At 52.8% G+C, this 14,230-nt stretch overlaps 1 protein-coding gene across 1 annotated transcript; it reads left to right on the top strand.

The window, feature by feature from the left end:
* The first annotated feature begins 310 nt into the window (after window positions 1-310).
* ANKK1 (ankyrin repeat and kinase domain containing 1) lies at window positions 311-13,834 on the top strand. The gene is made up of 8 exons (XM_079708214.1): window positions 311-518; window positions 6,445-6,739; window positions 8,165-8,316; window positions 8,568-8,617; window positions 9,240-9,395; window positions 10,080-10,198; window positions 10,836-10,872; window positions 11,783-13,834. The coding sequence occupies exons 1-8, from the start codon at window positions 337-339 to the stop codon at window positions 12,994-12,996; spliced, it is 2,205 nt and encodes a 734-aa protein (XP_079564340.1). The 5' UTR covers window positions 311-336; the 3' UTR covers window positions 12,997-13,834.
* Window positions 13,835-14,230: the final 396 nt, after the last annotated feature.

The raw sequence follows: 14,230 nt of genomic DNA, 5'->3' as shown, positions 1-14,230 counted from the left end.
CTTCAGGACACCTTCCACTCCCAGCACCTACCCAGGATCAAGCTGGGGGGAAAAATCAGAGGCCGAGACTGAGGAAGGATACTGGGGCGGGGCAGGGTCTTTTGGGGTGCTGCGCAGGTCCGAGCCCCCATCGCTGCCGGGAGCCTCAGGGCTCAGGCTGGCTTTCCCCGCCCTCGCAGGGCTGAACCAGTTCCACCTCGATCGCAAGGGGAAGGAGGGAGGGCCGCCCGCCTCCCCGTCCCCACCCTCCTGGAACCTGCCTCGCAGGAAGCGGCGGGTGCAGCGCGGCCGGCCGGGAGCGCGCGGGGCTTGGAGGGCCCGGGCCGTGCCGACCCCATGGCCGCGGGCGTGGAGCGGCGGCTGGGCGACCTCCCCGTCTTCACCCGCGACGACTTCGAGGGCACCTGGCGCCCAGTGGCGAGCGGCGGCTTCAGCCAGGTGTTCCAGGCGCGGCACAAGCGCTGGCGGACCGAGTACGCCATCAAGTGCTCCCGCTGCCTCCAGCCTGACACCATCAGGTACCCGCCTGCCTCCCCCCTACTTTTGCGGAGGGAAACCCGAGGCCCGGGGAGCTCCCGAGGGAGGGGCGGCCGGGTTGAGGTGAGGATTGTCCTCTCCACTTTTCTAAACTCTGTCCTGTAGCCTGAGCTTCCCAGGCACAGCCCTGTCTGTTTCCAGCTCTGAAATAAACTTGGCTGTTTGTGGAATCAAACCAATGTGTGAAATCCACAGAGGTCAAAGGTGAGCAGGAACTACCCTCCAAATACGCCTTTGTCCCATCCAACCTCCCAAACTGGTCCCGCCTCCTTCATTCCAGCCTCACCTTGCTTCCAGGTGTCAGCTTGGTGACGACTGCTCTGGATGACCCTCTGCCACCCTCCTACCCACCCCCTAACTCGCAGCGCAGGCAGGGCTGGGCTTGCTCAGAGCCTGTGGCACTTGGCTCAGTGATGCCCAGTGACCTGGGGGGAATCACAGGCTCCACACCAGGGGCAACTCCTGTCTGGTGTGGCCCCAGCCCAGCCCATGCAGGCTGATGGGGGCTTGGGGGGTGGAGGCTGCCCAGCCTGCTGGCCTGAGAGCCACTGTCCAGGCCACTCACTTGCCGGCCCTCACACCGGCACTGCCAGCAGGTCAAGCCTGGAATGCTGCTGTCGCCGTCCTTGTTTTTGTCTCTGGCTTCTCCCAGGTCCCATTACACGTACTATGACCACTCCCTGGCAGGCCTCCTTTTCCCTCTTACTACCTCTTTCCCATTGCTTCCACCCATCTCTGCCTTCCCATTGCTTCAACCCATCTCTGCCGGTACTGGCTGTGCCCTCACCCCTCGTGCAGCCATGGAGACTCTTGGATCTGAAGTCTGAGATGATAACCATGTCTTCCTCCCAAGCCTCCTGGGACATCACCTAGAGCACCTTGGGTGTACAGGGAGCAACTCCTATTGGCATCTTTTCTGGTCATTCTCTGTGGTCACTATGCAAGCTCCCAAGACAGTCTCCAGTCCCACACACCCAAGTTCCTTCTCTCACTCCCAGACCCCCGCCTGCTTAATGAATAAGGGCAAAGTGAGATCGCCCCAGACTCACCCACCTTCCTCCCTCAACATCCTGGCTTGGGAGTAAAGTCAGGTTATTCTAGTATCTATTCAAGTCATTTACAGCCTTTGAAGCAAAGAACAACAGGAAACAGATGGCATTGACAAGACTACTCATGAGACATTGACAGTAACTCCCATCTCAATTCCCTTCCCAAATCCAGGAATCCTTGGGTGGAAAGGACTAAGGGATTTACGGTAATCAATGCCTGCCACGTGTGGAGTGCTATAGGAGGAGTTTCATGAGTATGACTTCACTGAATCCTCCTTCCATCATCTCATTCATTTGTCCTCCTGATGAATGTTTATTGCTCACCTACTATGTGCCAGGCTCTGTGCTGGACCCTGAGATATCATGATGAATGCCACAGATACAGCCCTGGAGGTATTCTCCTGGAGCTTGCAGATAGGGGAGAAAAGACATTAATCAGATAACCCCACGTGTAAATGTAAGTATGCTGCTGTGAGAGGTGCAAGAAGGAGAGAGTTGTGGTTCCATGAAGGCTTATTATTGGAGTTTGAGATCAGAAAAGGCTTCCCTGAGGAAGTTACGCTTGAGCTGAAATATGAAAGATGAGTCTGAGTTAAGTGGGTGAAGAGAGGAAAGCTTTCCATGTTGGGTTTAAGGTGCCTTTAAACAACCAAGAAGAATTGTCAAGTAGACTTCAGAGTAAAGCTCTGAGCTAACAGTATTAAAATTTGTGAGTCATTTGTTATAGGTGTATTTGAAGCTAGGACATAGATGATGTTCACTCATTCTAAGCACTAAGTGAACAAAACAAAGTCTCTGCCCTTGTGGAGTTTATAATCTAATGAAGGAAGACAGAAAAAAACAAACAAATATTTTTATCTATATCCCTTACAAACCACCTGATGTTTTCTTTGAGTAAAATACCTAAGGAGAGTTGAGTAGTCTGATCTTCCAAAAAAATTTTTGATCTTCCAAAAAATAGTAATTTGTGGGCTTTTTTGCCCAGAATGTTAAGATTTTCTTTACCAAGCTTCTTTGTTGTACAGAAAGTAAAAATGCTGTCACAATCTCAGTGTAAGTGGTAGCCACACATGGTTGACTTACCAATCGCAGCTCTCCACCCTACCGCAAGGGTCTTACACGAAACTCTGACAATGCTTATAATTTTGTTGTTGCTTATAAATTTGTTATAATGCTTGGTGGCAGATTTCCATGAGAGACTAAATGGATGAAGGCAGAATGTCACAGGAGCTCTTCTTTGGTTCTTTGCGTGGGTGGGTGTCCTAGGGTTTGTATCACAGCTGCCTTAAAAAAAAGCTACCAACTCCATTTGAGCAGTCCAGTCAATATAGAACTGAAGAACAAATAAAGCAAGGTAGGTTTTTGGTGCAGGTTATTTGGAGTCTTTCTTTCAGCTTCCTGTTTTCTTCCCCCCTTCATCCTCATCCTCATTGTCTTCATCTGATCACCTTCTCCATCACAGCCAAGTTCTCCCCTCCCTTCACTTCATCTTCAGCCCCTCCCCTCCTGCATCTTCCTGTTCATCATCAGACTCTCCCTGCTCACCGTTTTTCTCCTCTTCCTGTGTGCATCTTCTCCTCCTTCATGCTCCTCTTCTGGGGGGATCAGGATTGATGGAGTAGTGTTGCTATTTTCTAGAGGCTTGAAATCCTTACTAATTAAGTACTATTTCAGAATAGAGATCTGAAACAAAGAAAGAGCAAACCATGTGGCTCTCTCAGGCTCTCTTAGTGTTCTAGGCAGAGGGACGAGCAAGTGCAAAGGTCCTGAGGAAGGAACAAGCTTGACATGGTGGAGCAGGTCGCAGAGGGCTTTGTAGGCCATTGTGAGAACTTTAACTTTTATTATGCATGAGAAGAGAGCCACTGGACAGTCCTGAGCAGAGCAGTGACATGCTCTGACTGACATTTTAAAAGCACCACTCTGGCTGCTGGTGGAGGGGAAGAGAGAGAAGCAAAGGCACCAGTTAGGAGGCTTGGGCCAAGATGCCAGTGGATAGAGGTGGTCAGCAGGGGTCAGATTCTTGCTCTATTTTGAAGGTAGAGCTGACGGAATGTGCTGAGGGGCAGCTTGTGGGAAGGAGAGGAAGAGAGGAGTCAAGGATAAGCAAGATCTTTGAGGACTAGAGGGATGGAGGCCCCGTTCACGGAGATGGGGAAGGCTGAGGGGGGAGCGGGTTTGAGGGGAGAATCAAGAGTTCAGCTTTAGACACGTAAAGTGTCGAATACCCAGTTGGAGATGCTGAGATTGCCTAGAGACAGAGGACAGAATGAGAAGAGGAAAGAAGAGGGCCTGGGACTGGGCCTAATGATCAGGTAACACAATAGGAGCCTGCAAAGTAGGCACTGACCCTACACTGAGAATGAGAAAATTGCTTGTAGGCTACAGCAACATGGGGGTCATCGGTGACTAGCAACAGCCTGTCAGTGAGGTATTAAGACCAGAAACCAGATGAAAGGGGATGGGGGGAGATGAGGAAAAGAGAAAGACAACAGGTGTAGCAAACACTTTCAAGAAGTCGGGGTGTCCAGAGGAGTTGTGCAAGTTACTGTTGTTCCCATTGTACAGTTAAGAAACTGAGGCCCAGAGAGTTTGCTTGTTCAAGGTCATACAGAGAATAAGGTGAAATTGGGATTTGAAAGCAGGGCAATGCGACCCCAGATCCCTTGCTTTTTCCACTTCATGACAGATGTCTTCTCAGTTCTTGTGACTTCAAAAGTACAAGAGGAGACAGATAAAAAATATATATATATATTGCAGAGGTGGAGGGGAGAGTCCTTGAACAGTAGAGCAGTAAAGACAAGAACGGCAGAAACCAGGACTAGCCAACCTGTCCAGATGCGAGGGAGAGCAGGTGCTTTTTCCTGGAGCGGGGGAGTCTCTGGCTGGCTTCCCAGGGAGGCCCTGTGAGCACATTTCCAGCGGCCTCTGACTGCAGTGCCAATGCAGCTTTGCAAATACTCTGCTTTTTAAAGATGTCATTTCTCTTTAATCTTCATCCCTGCAATCCCAGAACAATTTATAACAATTTGCATATTTGCTGTTTTGTGACATGTACAGTGAAAAGAGTGAAAGGTTTGCAAATGCTTATTTTGTAAGGCTTTCCCTTAAGTATTGACTTCTGTTCAGTTCAACAAAGATGCCTTGTGCTGTACGTGGCCATGTGCTGTGGGGTGTACCAAGATGAAAACGTATACTTCATCTCCAAAATGGAATCCCATGCAGCCATTACCGAGCTTGCTTTGAGAGAATAACGATGCAGGAAGTGCTCCGCTACACCAACAGGAAAAAGCAGATCACAAAACAGCCCACACTGTGTGATGGCAAGATGGAGTGGAGGAGAAAGGAGCGACAGGGAGGGAGAGAAGGAGAGAGGTTCCTTGAAATGTATTGTAAAAGGATACGCGAAATTATTAACAGAGGCCAACTCTGGAAGGTTGGGTTACGGATGATTTAATTATTATTACTATTATTATTATTATTATTATTTGGCTGTGCCATGAGGCTTGTGGGATCTTAGTTCCCCGACTAGGGATTGAACCCAGGCCCCACAGTGAAAGCACTGAGTCCTAACCACTGGACCGCCAGGGAATTCCCTAATTTTCTTTTCTATTCCCTAGATGTTCTACAAGGTATATATATTACTTTCATCATCAAAAAGGCAATAAATGATATATATTTTCAATATTTTTATTGAGATATAGTTGATGTACAATGTTGTGTTAATTTCTGTTGTACAGCAAAGTGATTGAGTTATACATATATATATATACATTATTTTTTTAAATATTCTTTTCCATTATGGTTTATCATAGGATATTGAATATAGTTCTCTGTGCTATACAGTAAGATCTTGTTGTTTATCTGTTCTATATATAAAAGCCAACATCTGCTAACCCCACCTCCCACTCCATCCCTCCCCCAACTCCCTGCCCCTTGGCAATCGCCAGTCTGTTCTCTGCGTCCTTGATTCTGTTTCATAGATAGATTCATTTGTGTCATATTTTAGATTCCACATATAAATGATATCATATGGTATTTGTCTTTCTCTTTCTGACTTACTTCATTTAGTATGATAATCTCTAGTTGTATCCATGTTGCTACACATGGCATTATTTCATTTTTTATGGCTGAGTAGTATTCCACTGCATATATGTTCCATATTTTCTTTATCCACTCATCTGTCGATGGGCATTTAGGTTGTTTCCATGTCTTGGCTATTGTGAATAGTGCTGCTATGAACATAGGGGTACATGTATCTTTTTGAGTTATAGTTTTGTCTGGATATATGCCGAGGAGTGGGATTGCTGGATCACACGGTAGCTCTATTTTTAGTTTTCTGTTTTTCATAGTGGCTGCACCAATTTACAGTCCCACCAAAACTGTAGGAGAGTTCCCTTTTTTCCACATCCTCTGCAGGATTTGTTATTTGTAGACTTTTTAATGATGGCCATTCTGACCATTGTGAGGTGGTTCCTCAATAAATCATATTTTAAAAGAGAAGCAGGAGGCATAATTTTGGTCCTCCATGGGCTTGCGATCTCCTAGGGGAGGTAGACATATAGAAGTGGCCAGAATAAACGGCAGGCTTTCTGTGGCTGCCTCTGTAGAATGGGCTGGCTCCTAAATTTGCAGACCCCTTTACTTCCTGTCTTGTTGCTGGAGCCATCTGGACCCTAATCTGTGCATCCACTGGGCATCCTCTCGGGTCTCTCTTTCCCCCTCCATTACCTTGCAAGCTCCCAAGGCATCTCTGGGTCTGCACAGCCTGGTATCAAGTCTAGTCTGTGTGTCCTGCTAGTTGCTCTTGTAATTAAAGGGTCAGCTCCTTCCATCTCTCACTCCTGCCCCTCCATAGCTCTGATGTGAATTGCCTCATTGAAGAAGCAACCAAAATGGAGAAGATCAAGTTTCAGCACATCGTGTCCATCTACGGGGTATGCGAGCAGCCCCTGGGTATTGTGATGGAGTTCATGGCCAACGGCTCCCTGGAGAAGATGCTGCCCACCCACAGCCTCTGCTGGCAGCTCAAGTTCCGCATCATCCATGAGACCGGCTTGGCCGTGAACTTCCTCCACAGCATTGACCCACCACTGCTCCACCTGGACCTCAAGCCAGGCAACATCCTCCTGGACAGCCACATGCATGTCAAGGTAAGGACCCTAGTGAACCCCTCTGCGCCTTTCTCTCCAGAGCCTTCTCCAGATGAACAGGATTATTTACTGCCTGACTGGCCTGTCAAGAGTTTTTGTTGGTGTTGTTGCTGTTTTTAATATTTATTTATTTGGCTGCACCAGATCTTCGTTGCGGCATGTGGGATCTTTCGTTGCGGCATGCGGGATCTTTAGCTGCAGCATGTGGGATCTTTTTAGTTGTGGCATGCATGTGGGATCTAGTTCCCTGACCAGGGATTGAACCCGGGCTCCCTGCATTGTGAGTGTGGAGTCTTAGCCACTGGACCACCAGGGAAGTCCCCTGTCAGGAGTTTTAAGCAGCTCCCTTCATGGACAAATACCGAAGGCAGGGATCACACCTAAAACAGATAGATGCACAATGAAATTTGGTGCATGAAACTGGGTATCAGGATGTCTGCAAAACCCCTCTTTGGATGTCAGTCTTCCATTTCTAATGTGGGTAGAATAATCTCTATCCCATTCTTTGCTTCAAGTGAGAATGTGTGTAAATGAGATGTTCTTAAGAAAGGTCATGATGGCCATTTTTTCAGTTCCTAAAACAAGCCCTGCTTTCATTTCTGCCCCAGGACCTTTGCACATTCTGTTTCCACTGCCAGGAACAGTGTTCCCCCACTCCCTCTTTATCCAGCAAAGGCCTACACATCTTTCAGGTCTCAGCTTAAACAGCACTTCCTCAGGGAGGTTTTCCCTGATCCACCCCCATGGGCCCCTGTTATATACCCTCACTGTACCTCTCTTTTTATACTGCTAACCCCAATTGTAAGTATATAGTCATTTGTGAAACTATTTTATTAGTGACTATACCCCCTATTTGAATAAGCACTTAGGAGAGTAATGGGTGCGAGGGTTTCATCATTCTTATCTGCTGCCTGATCCTCAGTATCCAGCCTAGTTGGTACTCAGTGAATTGTCAATTTATTGATGTATGAATGAATCATACATGGATGGAAGCAAAGTCAGAGATAAATATACATGGTGTCAATGCTTCAGGGCCCGTGAAAGTGGGATGAACAGAGAAACTCACCAAAGATGCCACTTTATCCACAGTCCCTTTGGGTAATGGCCACACCTACCAAGTACTTACCATGTGCCAGGCACTGTTCTAAGGGTCTTTTGCATATTTCCTTATTTAATGCTCATAATAGCACTGTGAGTTAAGTACTTGTCTTGTTTCCCTTTTATTGATGAGGAAATGGAGGCTCTGAGAAAATAAGTAACTTGTTCAAGGTCATCCTGTGGTACATGGCAGTGCTGGGAGAGAGCTTATGGTCTCAGCGGGTACACTACACTGGCAGTGAAGATAGCGGGAGAGATGAGAAACTCAGGCAGTTTTCTAGAGGCAAGACTGTATTGCCCCCCATCCCCATCCGGGCTTCCTCCCAGGTTTCGGACTTCGGCCTGTCCAAGTGGATGGAACAGTCGGCCCGGATGCAGTACATCAAGAGGTCAGCTCTGCAGGGCACCCTCAGCTACATCCCCCCTGAGACGTTCCTGGACAGCAACAAGGGCCCAGGGCCCAAATACGATGTGTACAGGTGAGATGGAGGCTGGGCTCCAGGCCACATACCCAGGGCGTAGCTTGTTGTCAACGCCCTGCCTGGACCCCAAGGCCCAAAGGGCAGGGCAGGACAAGGATGAGGTCTGGCCCCTCCCTGCCCACGTGGGAGGAGGAGGGATGCGGGGGGATTCTGGCTGGAGAGGCATTGCCTGGGTTTGTGTGGTCCATGGGGCCCCCCTGCTGGGTATCCGAGAAAGCCACTCAGGGGGCACTTTCCCCTGTCTGCAGCTTCGGGATTGTCATCTGGGAGATCCTCACTCAGAAGAAACCGTATTCAGGTAGCATGCGACAGTGGCACCGTCAGAAGGGGTCCCGGAAGGGACTGGGAGGCTGGGGGTGCGTGGGGGCAGGGGCAGGCGGCAGGTTTTTGTTGGGGACCGTACTGCTCTTTAAGGGTTCCCGTCCTCACCCTCCTTCCTTCCTCCCCCTGCTTTCTAGAGCTCACATGACCGTGAAAGAAAGGGCAACCCTCAGCCCAGACCACACTTTCTGCCTCTAGTTCCTTTGCTTCAAAGTGTTCTTTCCTGTCTCTCTCACCCCCAACCCTGCCACCCAGGTGTCAGGTAAATAGATTGCCAGGGAATTTGGATCATCCAGCAGAGTTCAAAATCACAGCCTATAAACTAGGCCCGCTGGTCAGTCCTGCCATCTTTGGACAGCAAAAGCCCGCAGTGAGGGGCCATGGCTGGTCTCGGCCTGGGAGGGGTTGGAGCTGGACCAGAGACCCAGCTGCTCAAATCTGAGCCTCAAGTCAGCCTGCAATCTAGTTATTAACTCACTGTGCATTTATGGGGCCCCTGCTGTGTGCACCGCCCTGTCAGGATCCTCAGAGCCCCCATCCCCTGCCCAGCCCCTCTGGCCCTGCCTCAGTACCCACAGAGCCTGGGCCCCCTCTCGCAGGCTTCAACATGATGACCATTATGGTGCGAGTGGCCGCAGGCCTGCGGCCCTCCCTGCAGCCTGTCTCTGATGAGTGGCCGGCTGAGGCCCAGCAGATGGTGGACCTGATGAGGCGCTGTTGGGACCAGGACCCCAAGAAGAGGCCCTGCTTTCCAGGTTCTCATCAGCCTGATGTACACAAGGATGAGGGAGATAGGTGGGGCTGGGGGGCCACTCCTGAGAGCTCTGCACGGAGGGCCCTGTGTGGCACTAGGGCAGACTCTGTGCCACAGTGCGGTGTTGGCAGGGGGTGGGAGGGTGGGGGGGTGGATGGCAGAGGACCAGTGGCAGCTGAGGACTGAGGTCTGGTCTCTTTGGGTTAATGTGTAACCTTATGGGAGGTAGAATAGAAAACCTTCATTGCTGGAAGGCATCTGGGCCCGGCTCTGTTGCTTCTGAGACTCCAGTTAGCCTGCGTCCTCTCAGGCTGCAGTGTCCTCATTTGTAAAATGTTCCCAGACCATGAGATCACAGGGATGATGGATCTTGCGGTCATCCACTCCTTTAGGGACTATGCAAATGTATGCACGTGTGTAAGCGTGAGCATCTTAGCGATCGCCTAGTCCTGCCCCCTTGCTTTATGGAACAGGTCTGACCCTCCAAAAGGGTCAGAGACTTGCCAAATGTGGCCCCACTGAGCCAAGGCGGGACCCTAGCTTGCCTGCCTTCTGGTGCGCATGTGTGGATGCCCCTGAGCCCAGGGATGGGTTTTGGGAGGGCGGAATGGGACATATTAGGGTATTTAAAATGGGGAAGAATTGCAGGCCAGCTTGTCACTTTCTTTTGCATTTTTTGGAGCAGACATCACAGTGGAGACAGACATGCTGCTGTCCCTGCTCCAGAGTCCTGTGGCTGACCCAGAAAGCGAGGCCCTGGCCAGGAAGGTGTCCTTCACAGCGTGTCTGCGTCGGCCCCGGGAGGTGAGTGCGTGTGGGGCGGGCCTGGTCTTCGGCAGACACTGAGGATGCGCGCACAGGTCCCTCCTCACGAGGCTGCCTGGCTGAGGGGCAGGTGGGGCCCGGAGCCGGTGCACGCTCTGCTGGCCAAGCCAGGCAGCCACTCGGGGACACCTTTTCTTAACTTGCTCGAAGATGCTCTAAGGGCTGGTGGTAGCCGTGGCTCAGAGCCTCGGAGAAGGACCTGCCGTCCCTCACATGTGTGACATTAAACAGAGCCTGTCCTGCAGGGGGAGACCTCGGCTCTCCCAGGCTCTCACACCCTACGGGTCAGCGTCATCCTGGCTCTGCTGTCCTTTCCCTCACCTGGGAACCAGCTTTGGGCTTCCGTGAGGCTCCTGGCTGAACCCACAGGGCCGCCCTGCCTTCCCTGTGGCCCAAGGGGAAGTCAAGGCCCTGGGCGACCTCTTTCTGGCAGGGCCTTCTCTGCTCGGGGACTTCCCCTAGACACAGCTGGTGGCAGGGATGAGAGAGGAGGGGGTCTCCTAGGACAGGGTGGCATGTGACTCCTGACAGGTGAAGGGAGGAGTGGAGGCCGGCATAGGCCAGAACTGCCCCCATCATCTGATCCGCCCCATGTCTTCTGGTTCCCCCTCCCCAGGTCAGTGAGGAGATCAGCCAGGAGCTAACAGACAGCGGTGAGTCCAGAGTGCGCAGCTGGAACCAGAGAACCCACAGCGGAGGAGAAAGTGGACTCAGACCATATCCTGTCCCCATCCTCCCTGGCCCACCCTCCTCCCCAGGCCTGTCACAAATCAGGAGTCCGTGTTCCCTTTCCTGGCACCCGGCCCTGTGCTCCAGAAATACACATCCCCCGGGGGCCTGGCTTTGCTTCCCCTTCAAGTCTGTATCCTTTTGAGGCCGGACTCCTCCCTTCCTGGCTGGGGAGGTGCATCAGTTTTCAACTCCGGTTACATATTAGAATTACTTGGGGAATGAAAAAGTATACGATGCCTGAGCCACCCTAGAATAATTTAATCAGAATCTCTGGGGATTTGGCCTGAGCAGTGATTTTCATTTGTTTGTTTTTTTTGTTTTGGAAATTGTTGCTTTTAATTCTAATACACCACTGGGTAGAGCAGAAGGGAGTGGGTCCTTAATGGCTCAGGAGGAGTTCAGATCTCAGAGCTCAGCTGCAAATTTATCTCCAATTTGCATGTATTTACTTTGTGCCAAGCACTGCTGGGGGAGTTCTCACCTACGTGATATGATTTGTCCTCCCAGTGGTAGCATGAGGTTGGGCATTGTTCGTGTCCCCTTACGGATCAGGAGCTGGAAACTCAAAGAGGCAGAGAGCACGTGATGCTAAGACGTAGAGTCAGGATTTGCACCCCGGCCTCTTTCTGCCTCACCCTTACGGGAAGAACTGCCAGAGTCAGTTCTCTAGGGCAGTGGAGCCTGCATAGAGATCCGGGACACTGGGAAAGACGTTGCCCTCACTCCTATGTCTCTGCTCCTGGCTGGTACTTCCAGGAGGCAGGGGGATGGCCGAGATGACCTCTGGACAGGTCAGAGTTCCCCTTCTCAATCTCACCTTCCTCCCGGCAGACTCAGGAGACTACTTGAAGCGGGTCCTGACTCTCTCAGACAGCGAGAGCCTGGTCCTGAGCCATGAGCAGCTGAGCCTCCGTGAGAACAAGGTCACTGCCCTCCACTTCCTGGTGGCTCAGGGCCGCCTGGAGAAGGTGAGGCTTCTGCTGGCCCAGGAGGTCGACGTGGACTGCCAGACGGCCTGTGGCTACACTCCCCTCCTCGTCGCCACCCAGGACCAGCACCCCGACCTCTGTGCCCTGCTCCTGAAGCACGGTGCCGACGCCAACCTGGCGGACGCGGACGGCTGGGCCCCGCTGCACTTCGCAGCCCAGAATGGGGACGACCGCACTGCCCGCCTCCTCCTGGACCACGGGGCCCGTGTGGATGCCCAGGAGCACGAGGGGTGGACCCCGCTCCACCTGGCTGCGCAGAACAACTTTGAGAATGTGGTACGGCTTCTGGTCTCCCGTCAAGCTGACCCCAACTTGCAGGAGGCTGAGGGCAAGACCCCTCTCCACGTGGCCGCCTACTTTGGCCATGTCAGCCTGGTCAAGCTGCTGACAGGCCAGGGGGCCAAGTTGGATGCTCGGCAGAGAAACCTGAGGACACCACTGCACCTGGCGGTGGAGCAAGGCAAAGTGAGGGCCATCCAACACCTATTGAAGAGTGGGGCGGCCGCCGATGCCCTTGACCAGAGAGGCTACAGCCCACTGCACATCGCCACTGCGAGGGGCAAGTACCTTATCGGCAAGATGCTGCTCAGGTACGGCGCCAGCCTCGAGCTGCCGACCCACCAGGGCTGGACGCCCCTGCATCTAGCAGCCTACAAGGGCCACCTGGAGATGATCCACCTGCTGGCTGAGAGCCACGCAGACGTGGGGGCTCCCGGAGGCATGAACTGGACCCCCCTGCACCTGGCTGCCCGTCATGGGGCAGAGGTGGTGGTGTCCACACTGCTGGAGTGTGGGGCTGACCCCAATGCTCCCGAGCAGTCAGGCTGGACGCCCCTCCACCTGGCAGTCCAGAGGGGGGCCTTCCTGAGCGTCATCAACCTCCTGGAGCACCATGCAGATGTCCATGCCCGCAACAAGGTGGGCTGGACGCCTGCCCACCTGGCCGCCCTCAAGGGCAACATGGCCATCCTCAGAGTGCTGGTCGAGGCCGGTGCCCAGCTGGACACCCAGGACGGGGTAGGCTGCACACCCCTGCAGCTGGCCCTCTGGAGCTAAAAGCAGGGCATTGTCGCCTTCCTAGAGGGCAGGGAGCCCTCACTGGCCATTCTGGCCGGGGCTGAGCCTGGAGCCCAGACGGAAGTTTAGACAACCTGCGGTGTCCTTACCTGTAAGGAAGAGAGGTTGGTAGAAGTGAAGCTAGGCTTCTGGCAGGGCCCCTTCCCTGTCCTTGCCAGCTGCCCCTTTGACCTTGAGAGGAGACGGGAACCTGGTCCCCTGGGTGGTGGAGGGATGGGGAGAGGAACACTGAGGTTGTAGCTGGGGAAGGGGCCGCTGGCTCAGAGATCTCCTTTCAGCCCTTCCTCCATGTGTGTCTCTAGTCAACTCTCAGCCTCCTCCTCCTGTACCTGGACTCAAGCCCCCAAAGTGAACTCCCTCTTTATTCCCAAGGTTCCTGCCACCTTTAACCACTTGCCCCTGAGTCCACAGGGGCCCTTGCATCCTAGAACTCTCTCTGAAGAAGGAGGGAGGCACAGAGGAGAGGGAAGTGTTCCCTCCCAGCTCACGTCTGTGTGACTTGGCCCCTTTCTTCGGGCGCGGTCAGGACAACCAGACACCCATGCTTTGTGCAAGGGCAGGAGCTGAAAGTTCGGAGGAATTTTCCACTTCCAGTTGAAAGCCCCAGCCAAGAGCCTGTTGCTGCACTGACCACCTTCCTGGTGGCTCTGGTCCCAGGGCCCAGGTCTGCCGTACAATCTCTTGCGGGGAAGGAAGGGTCTGCTCCAACCGCCCACGAGTGACCCTACATGGGACGCTTGGTCCCTGGTCCCGCTGCCTCACCCTTCACCCTTTGCTGTGTCCAGTTATATGGCCGGTTTCAAATCTGACTATCATAAAGCTGTGGATCTGAGTCCCCGCCTTAGAGGTGGACTGACCCGTAGCACCAGGCTGGCTATGGGGGCTGGTCTGGCGTATGCGTGTGTACGTGTGCGGTGTGGTGTGTATATGATCGTGTGTGAGTTCCCGCTGGGGAAGAGGCGGGGGCAGACGTGGGGAGGTGGACGGTGGTGATGTCACCTGGAGGGGAGGTGTCCGGGCTTGGTGTGGAGCTTGCCGGGCAGGCACTTCCTCCTTGGCAGCGGCTCAGGGAGCTCTGTCCTGCCCCCATCCGCTGGCCTGGGCTGGTCTGCGAGTTGCAGGGCAGGTTGGGGCAGGCCTGCGATTGCTCAGACTAGCCTTGTGTGACCAGTCCCGGGCTCAGCGGCCAGCAGCTTCTCCTTCCTCTCTGGCT

This window comes from Hyperoodon ampullatus (genome assembly GCF_949752795.1).
Source record: "Hyperoodon ampullatus genome assembly, chromosome: 7".
Taxonomy (NCBI): Eukaryota; Metazoa; Chordata; class Mammalia; order Artiodactyla; family Ziphiidae; genus Hyperoodon; species Hyperoodon ampullatus.
Note: the sequence above shows the minus strand (reverse complement) of the source record. Positions and strands in the feature narration are given on the sequence as shown.

Coding starts and splice junctions, on each gene's coding strand:
- ANKK1 (XM_079708214.1), top strand. CDS start 337: ATGGCCGCGGGCGTGGAGCGGCGGCTGGGCGACCTCCCCGTCTTCACC. Junction 8,317..8,567: donor CCCAAATACGATGTGTACAG/GTGAGATGGAGG, acceptor CCCTGTCTGCAG/CTTCGGGATTGTCATCTGGG. Junction 9,396..10,079: donor GAAGAGGCCCTGCTTTCCAG/GTTCTCATCAGC, acceptor TTTTTGGAGCAG/ACATCACAGTGGAGACAGAC.